The sequence below is a fragment of the Oncorhynchus clarkii genome, chromosome 28 (assembly GCF_045791955.1).
Source record: "Oncorhynchus clarkii lewisi isolate Uvic-CL-2024 chromosome 28, UVic_Ocla_1.0, whole genome shotgun sequence".
In the NCBI taxonomy this organism is placed as follows: Eukaryota; Metazoa; Chordata; class Actinopteri; order Salmoniformes; family Salmonidae; genus Oncorhynchus; species Oncorhynchus clarkii.
This window is the reverse complement of record NC_092174.1, coordinates 28,510,625-28,530,815: the sequence shown is the minus strand read 5'-3', so window position 1 is coordinate 28,530,815 and position 20,191 is coordinate 28,510,625. Positions and strand designations below refer to the sequence as shown.

Below are 20,191 nucleotides of genomic sequence, written 5' to 3'. Positions count from 1 at the left end.
TCTTCACTGCAGTACTTGCACTGATGAAGGAGCAGTGATGAATGTTCTCTGAATATCATTCAAAGACAAATACATATTGAAAACAAAATACCAACCACAGATTGTGTCATATGATGAATAAAGCCTTGCAAGTGATGCAAGCTGAATGCAAACAGAGCACTATAAACATTGCACCCATGTCTTAAATGCCTGTTCCAGTGCTGAGCATGCATAGGGCTCTGCTGTAGAACTGAATGGGGGCTGCATGTCTCAGGGTCCGGCAGTGTCCTGAGCGACATTGCTGCTGGGGACAGTGAAGGCTGTTGGGCCTGGGCTTCACTGTCAGACAGCTCACTCACTGGAGCTCCAGGCGATGTGCAATGGGTCCTCATCACACAGCACTACATTGGACACACACAGGGTTGGACAAGGTGAAAGACGGTCAGTCTCAAGCGATACAGAGCGATAATGGATTTTCATGAATAATGGATAATAATGATGCATTTTCAAAACAAATGGATAGTAAGCAAGTATAAACACCATGGGACAACGCAGCCGTCATACCACTCAGGAAGGAGACGTGTTCTGTCTCCTAGAGTTGAACGTACTTTGGTGCGAAAATCAATCCCAGAACAACAGCAAAGGACCTTGTGAAGATGATGGAGGAAACAGGTACAAAAGTATCTATATCCACAGTAAAAAGAGTCCTATATCGACATAACCTGAAAGGCTGCTCAGCAAGGAAGAAGCCACTGGTCCAAAAACGCTATAAAAAGGCCAGACTACGGTTTGCAACTGCACATGGGGACAAAGATCGTACTTTTTGGAGAAATGTCCTCTGGTCTGATGAAACAAAAATAGAACTGTTTGGCCATAATGACAATTGTTATGTTTGGAGGAAAAAGAAGGAGGCTTGCAAGCCGACAAACACCATCCCAACCGTGAAGCACGGGGGTGGCAGCATGCCTGGTGCATTTCACAAAATAGATGGCATCATAAGGAAGGAACATTATGTGGATGTATTGAAGCAACATCTCAAGACATCAGTCAGGAAGTTAAAGCTTGGTTGCAAATTTGGTCTTCCAAATGGACAATGACACCAAGCATACTTCCAAAGTTGTGGCAAAATGGCTTAAGGACAACAAAGTCAAGGTATTGGAATGTCCATCTCAAAGCCCTGACCTCAAACCTATAGAACATTTGTGGGCAGAACTGAAAAAGTGTGTGCGAGCAAGGCCTACAAACCTGACTCAGTTACACAAGTTCTGTCAGGAAGAATGGGCCAAAATTCACCCAGCTTATTGTGGGAAGCATGTAGAAGGCTACCTGAAACATTTGACCCAAGTTTTTTAAAATTAAGGCAATGCTACCAAATACTAATTGAGTGCATGTAAACTTCTGACCCACTTGGAATGTGATCAAATAAATAAAAGCTGAAATAAATAATTCTCTCTACTATTATTCAGACATTTCACATTCTTAAAATAAAGTGGTGAACCATACTGACCTAAATCAAGTAATTTTTACTATGATTAAATGTCAGGAATTGTGAATAACTGAGTTTAAATGTGTTTGGCTAAGGTGTATGTAAACTTCCGACTTCAACCGTATATCACAGGAGTGTCCAAAAAGCTGGCTATACATCTTTCCCGGGACTTGGTAGCAGACATGGCAGTGATTGAAGGATCTCTCCTCACTTTTCTGACACTAACCACAGAACATACAATTGATGTCCTTGTAATATATTTTGCACCTCCATTTTGCTCTGAAAAATAAATTACCTCCTTTGTAAAATACTGCAAAGTATATAACTAAACCAACCAACTACACTGAAAAAATATAAATGCAACATATAAAGTGTTGGCCCCATGTTTCATGAGCTAAAATAAAAGATATAAGAAATTGTCCATACAGACAAAAAGCGTATTTCTCTCAAATTTGTTCACATCTCTGTTAGTGAGCATTTCTCCTTTGCCAAGATAATCCATCCTCCTGACAGGCAAGCATCCCAGAGTCGCCTCTTCACTGTTGATGATAAGACTGGTGTTTTGCGGGTACTATTTAATGAAGTTGCCAGTTGAGGACTTGTGAGGCATCTGTTTCTTAAACTAGACACTCTAATGTACTTGTCCTCTTGTTCAGTTGTTCACCGGGGCCTCCAACTCATCTTTCTATTCTGATTAGAGCCAGTTTGCGCCTTTTCTGTGAAGGGAGTAGTACACAGCGTTGTACCAGATCTTCAGTTTCTTGCCAATTTCTCGCATGGAATTGCCTTCATTTCTCAGAACAAGATTAAACTGACAAGTTTCAGAAGGTTATTTGTTTCTGGCCATTTTTAGCCTGTAATTGAACACACAAATGCTGATGCTCCAGATACTCAACTAGTCTAAAGAAGGCCAGTTTTATTGCTTCTTTAATCAGACCAACAGTTTTCAGCTGTGCTAACATAATTGCAAAAGGGTTTTCTAATGATCAATTAGCCTTTTAAAATGATACACTTGGATTAGCTAACACAACTTGTCATTGGAACACAGGAATGATGGCTGCTGATAATGGGCTATGTACACCTATGTAGATATTCCATAAAAAATCTGCCGTTTCCATCTACAATAGTCATAAACAACATTAACAATGTCTACACTGTATTTCTGATAAATTGTGTGTTATTTTAATGGACAAAATTAGCTTTTCTTTCAATAACAAGGACATTTGTAAGTGACCCCAAACTTTTGAACGGTAGTGTATGTGAGAATGCTAATCGTTGACTACAGCTCAACACCATAGTGCCCTCAAAGCTCATCAATAAGCTAAGGACCCTGGGAATAAACATCTCCCTCTGCAACTGGATCCTGGACTGCCTGACAGGCCGCCCCAGGTCGTAAGGTTGGGTAACAACAAATCCGCCAACAGGAGCCCCCCAGCGTTGCGTGCCCCCCAGCGGTGCGTGCTCAGTCCCCTCCTGTTCTCCCTGTTCACTCATGACTGCACGGCAAGGCACGACTCCAACACCATCCTTAAGTTTGCAGATGACACAAAAGTTGTAGGCCTGATCACCGACAACGACGAGACAGCCTATAGGGAGGAGGTCAGAGACCTGGCCATGTGGTGCCAGGACAACAGCCTCTCCTTCAACGTGATAAAGACAAAGGAGATGATTGTAGACTACAGGAAAAAGAGGACCGAGCACGCCTCCATTCTCATCGACAGGGCTGTAGTGGAGCAGGTTGAGAGCTTCAAGTTCCTCCATGTGCACATCACCAACAACTAACATGGTCCAAGCACATCGAGACAGTCATGAAGCAGGCACGACAAAACCTTATCCCACTCAGGTGAGATTTGGCATGAGTTCTCAGATCCTCAAAAGGTTCCACAGCTGCACCATCGAGAGCATCCTGACTGGTTGCATCACTGCCTGGTATGGCAACAGCTTGGCCTTCGACCACAAGGCACTACAGAGTGTAGTGCGTACGGCCCAGTACATCACTGGGGCCAAACTTCCTGCCATCCAGGACCTCTATACCAGGTGGTGTTTTCAAAGACTCCAGCCACCCTAGTCATAAACTGTTCTCTCTGCTACCGCATGGCAAGCGGTACCGGAGCGCCAAGTCTAGTTCCAAAAGGCTTCTTAACAGCTTCTACCCCCAAGCCATAAGACTCCTGAACAGCTAATCAAATGTCTACCCAGACTATTTGCATTGCCCTCTCCCCTAGCTTCAACACTGCTGCTACTCTCTGTTTATTATCTATGCATAGTCACTTGAACTCTACCTACATGTACACATTACCTCAATTACCTTGACTAACACTTTAGACACTTCTTCACTTTGGTGATATAATGTCACTAAACAAAATTGATTATCTATGAAAGAATCAATGGAGCATTGTTGTCGCCGCGCAATGGAACCAGAGCAAGATAGAGTTAGCTAACAGTTAGCTAGAAAGAAAGCAGACTAGTCAGAGAAAATTAGCTTTCCTTGAAAAGTAATATTGGCAAATAGCTATATGACGTTTTGTGTGAGTGGTATAGGACATGATAGGTCTAATCATACCTCAATTTTGTGAGATATGATAGTTTAGCCAGTAGAACTATATGAAATAGTGCTGAGCGATTAATGCTTTTTGAGGCCGGTTCGGTTTCGGTTAGTTCATTTAAAAAATAAAAAATAAAGATTTCCGTATCAATTCTTTGAGTTGAATGCTGTAACACAGAATAAAACAATTAGTAAAAAGTCCCATGATGGTTGTGACTGCCCATTACTGCTTATTACTTATTAACCATTATTTATTCACACTATTTAATAAAACATTTCTGTCGTTGTGTATATTGCATTTGTTTTATTGATGACTTCGTTATTTCATTCCAAGTCATATCATATCTACTGAGCTACTGCTTATGATTTCTGACTAAATCACCATTTTGTCGTTTTTCTAAGTAAATAAGGCATATTTTTATGATTGCTGAATACCAACTATCAATCACTTAGATCATGTATTTTCAGGTAGGGATACAAAGAAAAAAACGACGAGATTTGTGGGGATACCTCGCAAAGCAACAGCTGTTCCCTCATGATAGCGCATTCTTCTGGGTCTTCCTTAGCTGGCATGAAATAAAAACAGAACAAGTAGATGCGCAATGGATTACGGTCATTGTAGTTAATAACTACGTTTACTGCTCTAAACTATGTACAATATTGGTCTGTTGGAAACCACAACTCCCCACTAAATCGCAGAGTTCATGATGGATTAGATTTTTCTCTCGAGAAGCCAAACTGTGCAATATTGCGCATTAAACTTACATTAAACAAACGAACGAAACTGAATTCAAATAATTGAACCGACATCGGTCAATTAGTTGTTTAAAAACCCCAAAATAACCGACAATTCAGTTAATCGCCCAGCACTAATATGAAATTACCAGCTGGCTGTCCACAATTTTTCTTATTGGCGCACCGTTTTCAGGAAGTGGTTACATTTTCTAACGTCCCATCAAAGATATTTATAACTAACCCAAGACAGTTCATCTGTGTCGTTTACAGTGGGAGCAAATGAAGCATGGTGGGCAAAACAAGCATGGCAAGCTTGCGAGAACCTATTGGCACGTTGTGCCAGACACATGCTGTCTTTGCATTTTTCCGTTAGGGAACGCCTCCTCGGTGAAGTGCGCGTGTGCACAAACTCAATTCGACCTTGCTCTCTATCAAAAACCGCGCAATTTTTTAAAAACGTTGGCCAAGCGTTAAGTCTATAAAACATTGTGCACTGTGCTGTAAATATAAACATTTATTAAGATCAGATGTTTCATCGATGAGAAAATTCACAGACTTCCTCTCACTACCACATTTGGTGGTGAGAAAACGTTCTGAACAGATGCGTCAGCTTTATAGCCCCTGTGACATGTCTGGGTTACCCCTTCTGTTTGTTGTCCCACAACCACGAAGTCATAAACCCTGGCAATTATAGTTTCTCTTCTTAAAATCAGATTTTAAACCTAACCTTAAACACACTCGTAACCTTATGCCTAACCTTAAATGAAGACCAATAAGCACAATTTTGTTTTCATTAATTTTTTACGATATTGACTTATTGTTGACTTCTGGGAAATGTAGTACTAAAGGTTGGTGACGCACCTTGTACTACAGTCATTTGCTTGTTGAACAGTGCTTACGTTCATTAAATAGAAAATGCTGGAAGCAGTTCGACACTGAAAAACTCCATTATTTGTTGATTTATTTAGGTTTAATGACTTAGTAGGTAAGTAGCAAGAGGCTATATATCTACCACTTGTCAGGCCTCTGAGTTTGCAGCAGAGAACTTGGTTCTAAGCTGACAAATGTTAGAGGATTCATTGAGGAAATGTAATTTTAATGACTTCAATCAACGCTACAGTGCCTTACTGTTACTGCAATACATCATTGTAAATAAGAATGTGTTCTTAACTGACTTGCCTAGTTAAATAAAGGTTAAATAAATAAAAATAAATAGACTGGAACAGAAACACTAGACAAAGTGTACTATTTTGGTGCAAAGCAAACCCAAATGGAGTCGGTTCCTTCAGTAAACACATCAAATAGACAGAGCCTGTTTTGGGCATCAATACCTCATTGACCACTGCACTGCCAAATCCAAATGAACAGTTTTCGTTCCTTACATTTAAAAAAAAGATCAACTGTCGCAGTGAATAATATTGAAGGTTGGATATTTGATGGATGATACAACAACATAATGAAAAACTCACTTTGACTGAAAAGGTGAAAGGTTTTATTACAGTAAATCCATTCAAATCTCAACAGCTTTCAAAACGCAAGTTAAACATACAAAAACACATCTCACTTAGTTATTTTTTATTATTAAATATTTAAAAAGCAGGTCAAGTTATTCACAAATAAAATGCAAACATGCAACAAGTTTTGGGGAATGCATAATGAGTGGGACATCAGAAAAAAAATATATAATTATTGACAGCACATGTTTACATTCCTTTTCATTTACAGAATATATGACTAAAGCATTATGGTGCACTGCCAAGTTCAATAATAATAAATGCAACATTAAAAAAAGGTATACAATGTACGTACTTGGAATATAGTATGTCAAATTACTCAGTGAACTGACTCACAACTTTCCCTAAGACATGTGGTTCAAAAGTCATATGAAAACATCTGAAATATACCTGACTTCCACTGAATACGAAGGTGGTTAGTTGCTGTTAAAACTAAAGTTGAAAATAATGTTCCTTGTGGTCATACTAGTCTACACTAAAATGAGCTCCCTTCCCTTATGATGAAGCCATACCGAAACAAACTTGTTTCTGTCACTGATGCACCAAATCTGGTGCAAAATAGGCGTTTTTGAGTACACTGATTAATTTATCAGAATTCATGAAGATAGACAAATTGTGACTAGTATGTGACTAACTCACTACTGCTTTTCATTCATGATTCTCATGGACCATACTGCCTCACTTCATGTAGAAAGGCAATATCGAGTCTTCTAAGCTTTAATTATTGTTTTTGTAATTCATTTGTAATTGTGTGAATTGTGAGTATATGGACATACAGTATTATCCATTCCAGAGTCAAATGTCAGTGCAACATATGGAGGAAGGTTATTTAGGAGATACTACGAGCCCTTCAGGGCATTTTCTTATTGCATTCTCATGATTAATATGGTTGATATGTAATAAAAAATCAAATAAACAATAACTTTGAAACAACGTACATAATGGAAGGATCATGGTACCGACCGAAGCTGGCAACATACATAACACTTGCTGACAGATAAAAACACTATCTGTCCACTCCATACTACAACATTTTGTCACATCTAGAATTTTGGATGACTTATTTTTTTCACCCTTTGTCACTGTCCTTGGAATCTTCTGTGATGTTCTGAGCTTGTCTGCATGTGGCAGTATGTAATAACAGCCACCTGCCTACAGCATTTCACAACAGTCACAATAACACACAGAATGTAGAACAGCAGAGGAATATATATATATATATATATATATATATATATATATATATATATATATATATATATATATATATATATATATATATATATAATAAAATAAACTAGGGTCATGTTTCTTTGCATGAGGTTGTTTTATGTGCTCAGTCTTCAGGAGAACAAAAAAAATAAACAAACCACGAGGGGAAGAAAATACAAATGAGAAAAAATAATAAAAAATAAAACCTGTAACAAAATTCTCACAAAACAAAAGGGCATGGTGTTGTGGTGGGGCCCGGGGCAAGGACAGGGAGTGATGGCAGTCAGTACTCATCCTGCTGATCATCAGGAACATCCTCTTCATGGACCCCTGGATCCACATCTTCTCCATCCACCTCTCCTGCACCTTCCTGAAGGGACACAAGCAGTCATAACAAAATGTCAGGGCCAGAGCCACCATAGGTCTTTTCAAGTAATTAACAGCACCAGCAACCTAAATAAATTGATCAATCAAACAAAGGCCTGTGATTACAAAGTAAATGAGGTCCTTGAACGATTAGCAAAACCTTTGCTATCCAATCCAGTACCAACCTTCTAGAACCTAAAACAAACGTTGCACAACAGCAAACCACACCCAATCGCCTCTGGGAAATTCCTATGAATGATCAATCAATGAAGAGCCAATCAAATACAGCCGACTGACCTGTTCGTCTGCAGAGTACAGAATCTCCATTAGCCGCTCCACGAACTGGGCGCTCTCCTGACCTTGTTCCTGTGCCAGCACTTCCACATCCCGCAGCTTTCCAAAGTAAAAGTCCCTCTCCTTCTCCACACCCTCAAGTGCAAGTTTTAATGTGTTCACCTGTACACAAAATGAGGAAAAGTAGTATTAGTATCATACAGACAAGTTGATATTCCTATCATCTATTTGTTTTACTTCACACACACCACAATTTTCTTTGTGTGGAAACTGTTTTGTATAATGATGTGCAGTATTAATGATTTTTCGCTTGTCAATAAAAATACAAAATGGTCACAAAGTTGGACAGCGCATCATCTTAAAAATCTAGCTGTAATACACCACTGTTCCTCTGATCCCCAACTGCTTATTACTTGGATCGTTTTCATGTTTAGGATTTAACAGTAATCTAATCCTTGGAAAATCAGGATTATGGAATGATCATTCAATGCAGTTTGTAATTACTTGTCATATTGGTTGTCAAAAACAATACATACATATCCTTCTTACAAATCTAAACAGTGAGTCCAACTTAGATATATTAAATTGTAATGACGCTGTTGTAGTAACATATTACGTTGTAATTATTCTGTAGTAGTGACTTTATACCTGGTCGTTGAGCCCTGTGACCTGTGCTTCCAGTTCCCGCTCTCCTTTGGCCGGAGTTGTCGTTGGAGTTGCAACTGGGATTCTTTTCGCTGAAGAGGGTCTGGAGGATGGATGGGGGCTGCAGGGGTTTTGTTTCGGAGTTGTTGCACTTGCCCTAGTGGCTCCTGAACACAAAGATATGTCAGAAAATGTAAATAATCTGGTCATGTCAGGGTGTTCACACTTGGTCCCTTTCAGCCAATTTTTGTGAACTCACCTCGGTTTGTTAATTTTTCGTTCAGTGTGAACACTGACTTGCCTAGTTCAATAAAGGTAAAATTTAAAAAAGGAACTCAGACCCTCAAAAGAGCCCCTGAAGTGAACCAAACTGAGACCATCAAGGGGTGGTCTGAGTTCGGTTCGCTTGAATTCCGTGGTCCGGTTCCCGTTTTTAGGGCAATGCGAACCCAAAGCTTCCCAGGTTCGCTTGTCATTATTACTGCACAACAGTAATGCAACACCGTTTCCCCTGCCATAATCCCTCACATTGGTGCTACAAAAGAGAAAAGATAAGGTTAGTGGAAAAAAACGTGTGCCGTTTTTGGATATTGATTAGCGATTGTCAGGAACGCAGAGAAATTCCAAATTATGTGTGGAGTTTTGTACTGACACGACGTTCAGATTATTTGTTTGCACTATGTGATCTATATGCTAAGAAAGCTTCATACGCTGTTTATTTCATTTGTGGGGTTTGAATATGAGAAGACAACATACTTGGCAATAATCACAACATAGGATACAAAATCAAGAGACGTGCTATCCGGGATCGTTGGGACGTCCCAACTCTGACGTTACCCCATGGAAGTTAACATTTAAAATAGTTAAGGGTTAAGGAAAGGTAAGGGTTAAGGTTAGGATTTAGGGTAGGAACGGCCCAAAGAGCCTCGATAGCACTAAGCATAAAATCAACGCTAGCTCTTTATTTATTTAACCTTTATTTAACTAGGCAAGTCATTCGTAAAGGGCCAGTGGCCTATATTGGGTGTAAAATGTTCAATTACAGCATTATTTAATCTGCAGTATTCTTCTGCTATTTATTCTGTTACCAATCATTTTTACATGTTAATATTATCTTCAAATTATAAATCTCATCTTTTAACTAAATGCAATCTATTAGCTTCCAAAAAGTATACCTAGATGTCCAATAACATGATCTGATAGAATGGCTTTGTAAAAACCCAGAGTGCATTGAGTGAATGTTGGAAAAAGATCTTGGTTCCTTTATAAACATAGCAATGTAAATGCGAAGAGGACTCAGACCAGGTCAAGTGAACTGGCAAAAGAGTTGAGTCCTTATTCAAAGGCATGGGCAGTGTGAATACAAAAAGAACAGTTATTTTGCCTTTTCTTTTTACCCCAGAGTAAAGAGGACTATATGAACATAAACTACATAAACAATGTCTGTTGTCCAGAGGGGTGTCCTACAAAACAGGATCAATGAGTTAGCAAGCTAACTTTGATAAACAACCAGAATTAAACAAATGTTCTGGTTCATTAAGAAAGCTAAACTTATGTGTTTTTGGTTGTTGAGTCAGTTAGACCATGCTCATTTCAAGCACATCTTTAAAAAACAACAACATTATTTCCTAATATTTAGGCAAGTTATCTGGCTAACACATTGATCCTGCTTTCTATTAGATAGACCCCTCAGGTAGCTGGTCTTACCTGCAGTGGGGGAGCTGGCTGCGTGGTGTTGGGACTTTTTTGGCAGGTTGAAGATCTGCTCACCGGGGTCAGGTGGGGGGATGGCATCCTGACCCTGTCTGGCCTGAAGTGGGTCGTAATCCTTACCGTCATAGTTGGCATCAAAGAACCTCTTAAACCACTGGATGAAGTCAAGGTTGTCCTGAAATCTGGCTTTCACAAGCTTCTCCACAGGAATAATCTTTAAAGAGGAGAAGTGGAAATAAATGATCAAGATAAACAATTACCCCAATTATTTTAATAATCTGGACTTCATGTGACTTGACAAATTAGAAGGGAAAAAATGAAGGAACTTTGTGTGTGTTCTATCTAATATAGCCTTGCCAATGCAACTAACTGTCATTAGCAGCTACGATAGGTCACGTCAGGACACTACTTGGCCTCATCCTCTCACCTTGTCCACATTCATTCTCTTGAAAGAGGCCTGCAGCAGCTTGAAGTTATGAATGTACTCATGCTCGAATTTAGCCTGGAACTTAACCTTCTTAAGATGGACGCAACCAGGGAATAGCAAATCCATGAACTGGCAGTAGGCTGCTCCTAGAAGGGAATTGAGATGTGTGACAAAAATTACTGCTTGTTTCTCTTCTGATACATACATATATTTGTCAGGCACATGCTTGATGGAAATGTGTCACCGTACTGCCATTAGCAAACCTGTGCACAACACATCCTTTCAATTAAAAGACACAGACTAGAGACCATGGAATTAGTACCATTAGCACACCTTGCGACAGGACTGTGTATGGTTCAGGAGAGATTAGATTACTTGGGGTAGCCATGGGATGGTAGGCACAGCAAGTGCGCAAACTAGTTTTATTAATAGCACAGTCCGTCTTCTCTGTCAGAGCAAGGTTAGGTTAGGAGCAAGGTTGGGGTTACACCAGGTTTCTTTGATTATACATATTACTATGCCTATTAGAGGGTTATCAGCAGAAGTTGGGCATATAAGAGAGGAAAAGAATGGCCATCTGTTTCTCATCCAATACCTATAGTATCATCCTGCATCTCCCTTCTTATGCTAGGCCTATATCCTGAGGTCCTTGGTTCTGGGAGGAAGCACAGTTTGCAGCAGAGTTAAGAGGGTAATTATTCTTACCTGAGGAAAGCTGCTCCACTTTAGTGTAGTTCAGACCGAGAAGATCATTAACCCAGGCAGTGATATCATGCCTGCTCATAGTCTCCTGGGTTATTGAGGTAGAATATACGTTGACCGCCATCCCCCAACTGCAAAAGACAGGAAGGCATCTCTGTCAGTTATAATTCACTTTCTGCAAAACATTACCATCTCAAAATAAGGAAAAATGTTTGTATCCCTTTTACATAATGGTTAGCCAACATTCTGTACACACAATTGTTGACCAACAGATAAAAACCTGCATATCATTTTCAACTACTGCCATTAAAAGATTAAGCAAGGCAGACAACAATACAAACCATCAAGGGGAAACTCACTGATTTGACAGCAAGCAAGTAAACATAGGCATATAACCACAGCTACTAGATACTGTACGAAATTAAGCCAAGGTCTAGTAATGTGATAACATGTTAGTAACACATATATAAAAATAAAGGATGTCCAATTAAACAGCAATGGATACACACACTATCAACACTAAACATGCAAATACACTCATAACAGGAGAGGGCTCAAACAAATACGGAAAAAGCATTCAGAAGAGTATTGAATTTGAGTGAAGTTTGAGTATAGTTGTACTACAAATCTACATGTGATGAGGAGACATTGCATGAGGATATAAAAAAAAGTATCTTCATAATGAAGCTGGCTATTGTGAGTTAAGAAACTGGCTATTGTGAGTTAAGAAACATCAATGGAGCAAAGTGAAATGAACATGGTGTAAGCTCTCACAGTGCAAACAAATAGCATGAATAGTATAATGTGTGAAACTGTTGATAACCATAGTGATCACAGTAACTTCAAACATGGTCTTTGACGAGTGTAGCCTACATTATGCAAGAACATTGTAAAAGTGCAACAAAATAGCGCTTTTCACCGCTTTGGTATTATTTCATTCTAAATGATGAGGCTGGAACCCATAATGTCAAAATGTAAGACCCGAGTTGTTATTGCACCATTTCATATTCTCAGATGGGTATCAGAAATAAAAAACGGGCCTACTAATGTCTAGTGTTCTATCGCTCCACCATACCAAACACTTAGCTAATAATCTTACATCCCACTGTCACAGATAACAAGAAGGGCTGGCCACTTAGCGGCAGACGGACAATGCATTTCCATTACGGTAACAGCTAACGTTAGGCTACAATTACATCAAGCGCATAATTTATTCCAATGACCCAAACTGACCAAATTTGGACTGGAGTTTCGGTTTCGAACTATCCTATTTCATTGATTTCGCAATGATAAAAAGGACAGCCGTTCTCGTGTCAACAAAGCGGATGTACTGCTAGCTTTGTTAGCTCATTGGCTATACTTGACCCAGACAGAAGAGCTTATCATTTGAACAGACTGGTTTTATAACCATGTCATATAATACAAGGAATAACTAAAGACAGTAAAGGTGCCCCTTTTCCCAGAACACACGATTAGGTAGGGTTTGGACCAACAAAATTAGTATAGCAGCTACTTGCAATCATTAACGTTATAGTCAAGACAGTGACTGTGTATGTGATAATGGAGCAAGCTAACGGGGTAGTCTTTCTGACAACGGTCTTATTTCCAACTCGCCACATAATTTGTGCCGTTTTATCACTGTAAATGTCACGTATTTCGCTTTGGCAGAATTGTTAACTTGCAGAGGCCTCCTCAAAACGATTTAACCCATGATTAAGAAACAGCACGTACATGTTGGATTTGATAATGACAAGTCACCAAGAAGGCAATACATGCACTATTGCACGAGCCGATTCATTGTAACGGAATCGAAATAGCACTAGACCGTGGCATGGAAAACATTCAATGCTCGTGAAACAAATGTTCAGGGTTTTGCAGCAACCTTGTGCTCAAAGCCTTGCTATGAAACAACGCCAACTGCGGCATTTGCACTGATTTACCTGTAGGCGCGCTCTCCTCGCACTGTATTTTTTCTGTAAGGAATGCAGTTGGATCCGTCCGTTGGGATGATGTCGTTGTTATTCTCTCCATTTGGGGACAGTGCTTGGGTGGGACCAGGCATTGGGTCTCTAAAATATTGAACAGATTATCTGCTCTCTCTCTCTATGAAAGGACGATGCAATATAAAGTGACGCACCTCGGGCTCGTTCTCTAGTCTGCTTATTCTTCACAAATCTGTCTCTGGTGACGTCACTGCACCCTAACCAACCACGTGACTGATGGGGTGGCGGTGCGCTTCTTGGAAGGTGGACGACGAATTCCACTAATATAAACGAAGGGGCATAGGGACCCTTTCTCACTCAAACGCAAAATGTTTTGTTTATTTCGTGCCTCGGAGTCAATAGCAATAGTTGGCCTACTTGAAGACATTTAAATGCCAGGCCTTTATTATAAAATTATGCATCTATTGTGCTTCTTGGTTTTCTATATTCTCATTATTTGGGCGAGTGAGAATTCAATTACTTGTTGGATTTAATTTACATAACAATATTAATGGTTATTATATTTCTGAAATGCAGAAGAATAATAGTGGATCTGTGACTGGGACATATGGGACCAATTGTAGTTATTTATTTTTATTTTGCATACTGGTAAGCAGTTTCATTAATGTTGCACTGAAAACCAACCCTCTGATGGCTAGCGCTGAGTATTAACCAATTTATTTATTTTTAGTTTCCAAAAACAACTAATTGATTGATGTTGGTTCAATTACTTAAATTCCATTTTGTTCTATTTTTCTGTGAGCTCAATGCTTTAAATAACAGGCAAACAGTCTACATAGTTTAGCTGTGGTAATTAACTACAATAACCATCATCTATTGCATACCTACTTGTCCAGTCTGTTTATTTTATGCCTGCTACATTAAGTGGGACAGACACTTAGAAGAGAGAAAAATGTGCAATGGAGAGGTATAGTGAGCAGTTGCTTCACAAGGTCTCTCTCCCTAAAAATACATTATCCAAGTATTTGATAGTTGGTATTCAGCAGTTATAAAAGTATGCCTTATTTACTTTGAACTACTAAAATAGTGTTGTCAGACAGCATAGGCAGTAGCTCTATAATGAGATGAGATGACTTACAATAAAATAAAGTAATTGACAAAAACAAATGCAATATGCAGAACTGAAATATTTTATAAAAGTCATGTGAATAAATTATGGTGAATAAGTGATAAGCAGTAATGGGACTTTTATTTATTTTTTATTCTGTGTTGTTACAGCATTCAACCACATAATGCATAGGGCATTTCACGCAAAAGAAAATAGAAACCAAAAACCTGATTTTTAAAAATGTTGATAATCGAACTGACCTCAAAAAAGGACTAATCGCTCCGCACTATGGCTTAAAAGGATTGCCTTCTAAAGTGCTGTACTACAATCACAAGTAGCAGAACAAAAGCCTGTTGTTGTTAGCCATACTATAAGGTACAGGACCAACCTTGGTCCTGGAGAGCTACTGAGCGTATGCTGGCTTCCGTTCCAACCCAGCACTAACTCCGATTCATCTACTGGTAATAAATAGATTACAGAGGTCTCCCAGAGGTCTGGGAGGAGATCCCTCAGGAGACCATCCGCCACCTCATCAGGAGCATGCCCAGGCGTTGTAGGGAGGTCATACAGGCACGTGGAGGCCACACACACTACTGAGCCTCTTTTTGACTTGTTTTAAGGGCATTACATCAAAGTTGGATCAGCCTGTAGTGTGGTTTTCCACTTTAATTTTGAGTGTGACTCCAAATCCAGACCTCCATGGGTTGATAAATTTGATTTCCATTGATCATGTGTGTGATTTTGTTGTCAGCACATTCAACTATGTAAAGAAAAAAGTATTTAATAAGAATATTTAATTCATTCAGATCTAGGATGTGTTATTTTAGTGTTCCCTTTATTTTTTTGAGCAGTGTGTGTATATATGAGGGCTGCACTGTCCCACCAACACACCACATGGCACTCTTAATAAAACCCCTTTTCCCACCACCATACTAGTGGCTAATGCCCCTTCCTGATGTTGCGTACACTGTTCAGCCAGGGGTAAGACTGCTGAATGCAGTACACAACATCCGGAAGCAGCATTAACCACTAACATGGTGGTGGAAATAGTGTTTTAAGACAGAACGCATATTTTTAAGTTTTTTTAAGCTGGTGGCCCATTAAATCGACTTGAAGTGGAAACCGGCACCTTTTCAGCCTGGTTTAAGATATACCTTGCTCTAGGGCACAACGGTTGTAGGTTGTATCAGAGATAGTGATGCCAGAAACCTCTGGTTGCCAGTTGACTGATTACTGTGAATCCCGCAAGATTCTTTCAGTGTCAGACGTAAGCCATGATTGCAACCCTCAGATTACCAGTCATTCTCTAACTGCCGCCCTGCCAAACCCTCAGGTGTTAGTGCTGGGCTAGAACAAAAGTTGACACGTACTCATTCAAGGGTTTCTTTATTTTTACTATTTTCTACATTGTAGAATAAAAGTGAATACATCAAAACTACTAAATAACACATTTGGAATCATGTAGTAACCAAAAAAAGTGTTAGAGAATCTTCAAAGTAGCCACCCTTTGCCTCGATGACAGCTTTGCACACACCTAGAATGCATTTCAATTAACAGGTGTGCCTTGTTAAAAGTTAAATTTGTGGAATTTCATTCCTTCTTAATGCATTTGAGCCAATCAGTTGTGTTGTGACAAGGTAGGGGTGGTATACAGAATATAGCCCTATTTGGTAAAAGACCAAGTCCATATTATGGCAAGAACAGCTCAAATAAGCAAAGACAAACAACAGTCAATTTCTTTAAGACATGAAGGTCAGTCAACGTGGAACATTAAGAACTTTTAAAGTTCATTCAAGTGCAGTCGCAAAAACCATCAAGTGCTATGATGAGAGGACGAAAGGAAGAACCAGAGTTACCTCTGTTGCAGATAAGTTCATTAGTTACTAGCTTCAGAAATTGAAGCCCAAATAAATGCTTCACACAGAGTTCAAGTAACAGACACATCTCAACATCAACTGTTCAGAGGAGACTGCGTGAATCAGGCCTTCATGGTCAAATTGCTGCAAATAAACCACCACTAAAGGACACCAATAAGAAGAAGAGACTTGCTTGTGCCAAGAAACACAAGCAATGGACATCAGACCAGTGGAAATCTGTCCTTTGGTCTGATGAATCCACATTTTTAATTTTTGGTTCCATCCACCTTGTGTTTGTGAGACGCAGAGTAGGTGAACGGATGATCTATACATGTGTAGTTCCCACCGTGAAGCATGGAGGAGATGTGATGGTGTGGGGGTGCTTTGCTGGTGACACCATGTCATTTATTTAGAATTCAAGGGACACTTAACCAGCATGGCTACCATGACACCTCCAGGCTCTGTAAGGGCTATTTGACCAAGGAGAGTGATGAAGTGCTGCATCAGATGACCTGGCCTCCACATTGACCTGGCCTCCACATTCACCTGGCCTCAACCCAATTGAGATGTTTGGGATGAGTTGGACTGCAGACTGAAGGAAAAGCAGCCAACAAATTCTCAGCATATGTGGTAACTCCTTCAAGACTGATGGAAAAGCATTCCATGTGAAGCTGGTTGGGAGAAAGCTTTGCACACGCTTGGCAGTCATCAAGGCAAAGGGGGGCTACTTTGAAGAATCTAAAATATATTGGTTACTACATGATTCCATGTGTGTTATTTCAGTGTTGATGTCTTCAATATTATTGTACAATGTAGAAAATAGTAAAAATAAAGAAAACCCTTGAATGAACAAGTGTCCAAACTTTTGACTGGTATTGTATATGAATGAAATATAAGCCAGCCTGAGTAGTAATCCTCTGACAGTGCACACGCTATTTATTATTGGTACAACTAGAACACAGTGTACTCCTCTGCGCACTGACTGAAGAAATATTCAGTCAGTGTACATATGCCCTCAAGAAAAGCAGGAATGAAAACATTGCCAAAGACACAACATGAAAACGTTCTGATGATTAAACACATAGCTGTTCTCCATCTCAAATTAACACCGGGCAAATATGGATAATGATGACTGCAGAAATCATAACATAAGGAAAAAATGCCAAGTTGAATTGGCCATTTCAGATCTCTTTTGCAGCTGCTTAGGGGCATCAGCTGTCTTGGACACCTAGCTGGCTGGTACTGAATTACTGTATTGATTTGCACTGTACCATTGTGGTGCCATGCTGTTCAATGTTGTGTTAAACCAGAGCAGCAGTCAGCAGTGTACAAATGAAGAAGTTTATCTCTGGTGGCTGAGACTTGTCAAAGGACTTCATTGCTGAATATCTTTTTTTTTTTTTACAAGCATTATCTTGTTTTTTGATATCCACGTTGTTGTAGAGAGTTTTGGTTACAATTTGCAGTCCCCTTTCTCGCGGGAAGTGGTTCAAATGTGCAAAGTGTCACATACTAAAAAGACACACACAAACCAAAGTGGAAAGTGAGTGAAACTTCCAAACTAGTAGGTGGCTAGCTGTCAAACCAAACATAGTTAGCATGCTAGCTAGCTGGCTAATCAATGTATACCGGTAGCTAGCACTACCACGGTAACGTACACTGCTGGACTAGCAAGCTAGCAATAATTACAAGCCCACTTTGACAGAAACCGGTAGCCAACATATACAGTATTAACCACATTACATCGAGTACAATTCAACAATATACTGAGGTGTACAGCCCGCCATACATGTCCTAAAACATGTTCAACAAGTTTGACAAAAAAAAATCACATTGCAACCGTAGATTTTTTGACTCACCAGTGAACTCAGATTTCAGGTTATTCGGTGTTCAAAAGCTGCTATTTTCCTGAGTCACCCCACCCTCTTTCCACTCATTGTAGGAGCTGATGACGCCGATAACGTACACATTTTTCATTCGACAAAGAACCAGCGTTGCTGAAGCCGATTGGCTTGATTGTAACATCTGGTGTGATTTCGACCAGTCATAACTTGATGCGTTGCTCATTGTGTACAACTGACAGCTAGCTACTGTACGTGGGCATTGGAGTTGCCTCTGCACTCTCCTTTTTTAGTAACATGATAATGCATTCCTGCATTCCTTTTAGTATTACACAATAAGACAATATGCAATGTATACAGAGAAAATGCAGTATGTCATTGAATTTCTAATTCTTATTTCTTATATATTTCATTTTTCTTTTAAATTATCCAACTTGTACTTTTGTACTTCAAATGAAGGGTTTCACCTTCAAGATTCCTATACCACATTGGATATGACAAGACTTATCTTGTTTCCAAATGTGCAAAATGAAGCTCTAAGACAAGCAACTTTCATGTGCTTGTTTAAAATGTATAGTATGAGGCTAGGAATACCATATATAGATGTTCCTCATCATAAATCAATCTCTTTGGAGAGAGAAGCTGTGGTCCAGAGCAAAAGGGCGTTCAGACACATTTACTAGGAATCTATGATTTGAGGCTTGTAAGGAATTTGGTTTCAGGCCAAAAAGAAAACATTCACCAGAGCTGACTTGGTCAACTAATTTAATATATCAAAATATGTCAAACAAAACAAATGAGATATTCCCACAAGTGTGTGCAAGACATAAGGTCCACAGTTCCTTGGTCTACAAACCATTTCCATTATATGTGTAGGTTAATAAGCAGACTTGCTAGAGATTTGAGTCAAAGAGCATATTTCATCATTCAGCATTGACTGTGCTTGACTGCAATAAGTGGTCTGCATACTGAGCTCCTTGATTTGTTTGTAAGAAGTTAACAGTTTAGCAGATCAGATTTCCCCTTAGCATTTCCCTTAGCACACAGCAATTATATAAGGGGCACTCAAAATATATCTCAGATATTTGGCAAGTCATGATGTATCATTATCAAAATGATGTAGTCTTGGTGCCAGTTCCTAGGTACAAATTAAGCTCAATGAATCATCTCCATTAAGAATGCTTTTTAGTCATTTTTAGAATTTGTATTGTACCCAACTGGTTGGACCACTGCTTGTAGGAACAGCCTGGTTTCAAGACTAGATGTAACATAGTACATGTAAATCCAGGACACTCAAATTAGTAAGATTTGTTATGTTTGGTATGGTTACATAAGACAGGAGGATAAGGCAAAAACAAAAATGTTGGGTAATTAGCAACTTTGGAACTACTTGCTACTTTGCAACTAAACTCAGGACCCTGGCTTTCAAAGATAATTAGTAAAAATCCAAATAACTTCACAGATCTTAATTGTAAAGGGTTTAAACACTGTTTCCCATGCTTGTTCAATGAACCATGAAAACTTAGGATACTAAAGAGCCCTTTCTACTAACTCTGAAAAACACCAAAAGAAAGATGCCCAGGGTCCCTGCTCATCTGCGTGAACGTGCCTTAGGTGTGCTGGAAGGAGGCATGAGGACTGCAGATGTGGCCAGGTCAATAAATTGCAATGTCCGTACTGTGAGATGCCTAAGACAGCGCTACAGGGAGACAGGACGGACAGCTGATCGTCCTCACAGTGGCAGAGCACATGTAACAACACCTGCACAGGATCAGTACATCCGAACATCACACCTGCGGGACAGGTACAGGATGGCAACAACAAC

The 20,191-nt window shown here is 39.5% G+C and overlaps 1 protein-coding gene and 1 pseudogene across 2 annotated transcripts; both read right to left on the bottom strand.

Annotated features, from left to right (window-relative positions):
- The window catches only part of LOC139386743 (DNA repair-scaffolding protein-like), a 49,188-nt pseudogene extending 45,938 nt beyond the window's left edge, over positions 1-3,250 (bottom strand).
- Positions 3,251-7,567: 4,317 nt separating this feature from the next.
- Positions 7,568-18,622, bottom strand: LOC139386883 (microtubule-associated protein RP/EB family member 2-like). Of its 2 annotated transcripts, none has more exons than XM_071132746.1 (7): positions 18,385-18,622; positions 11,622-11,749; positions 10,917-11,062; positions 10,484-10,703; positions 8,780-8,943; positions 8,135-8,293; positions 7,568-7,841 (listed from the first exon to the last, which is right to left on the bottom strand). In XM_071132746.1, the coding sequence occupies exons 2-7, from the start codon at positions 11,740-11,742 to the stop codon at positions 7,755-7,757; spliced, it is 897 nt and encodes a 298-aa protein (XP_070988847.1). In that variant the 5' UTR covers positions 11,743-11,749; positions 18,385-18,622; the 3' UTR covers positions 7,568-7,754. The 2 variants fall into 2 exon arrangements, with proteins under 2 accessions (XP_070988847.1, XP_070988846.1); XM_071132745.1 differs by lacking the exon at positions 18,385-18,622 and adding an exon at positions 13,559-13,789.
- Between the last annotated feature and the right edge of the window lie 1,569 nt (positions 18,623-20,191).

Excerpts from the sequence above, each read along its gene's own strand:
- LOC139386883 (XM_071132745.1), bottom strand. The coding sequence starts at position 13,680 with ATGCCTGGTCCCACCCAAGCACTGTCCCCAAATGGAGAGAATAACAAC. Across the intron at positions 10,704-10,916 it reads AGAGAATGAATGTGGACAAG|ATTATTCCTGTGGAGAAGCT; the intron begins GTGAGAGGATGA and ends TCCTCTTTAAAG. Across the intron at positions 8,294-8,779 it reads TCACAGGGCTCAACGACCAG|GTGAACACATTAAAACTTGC; the intron begins GTATAAAGTCAC and ends TTTTGTGTACAG.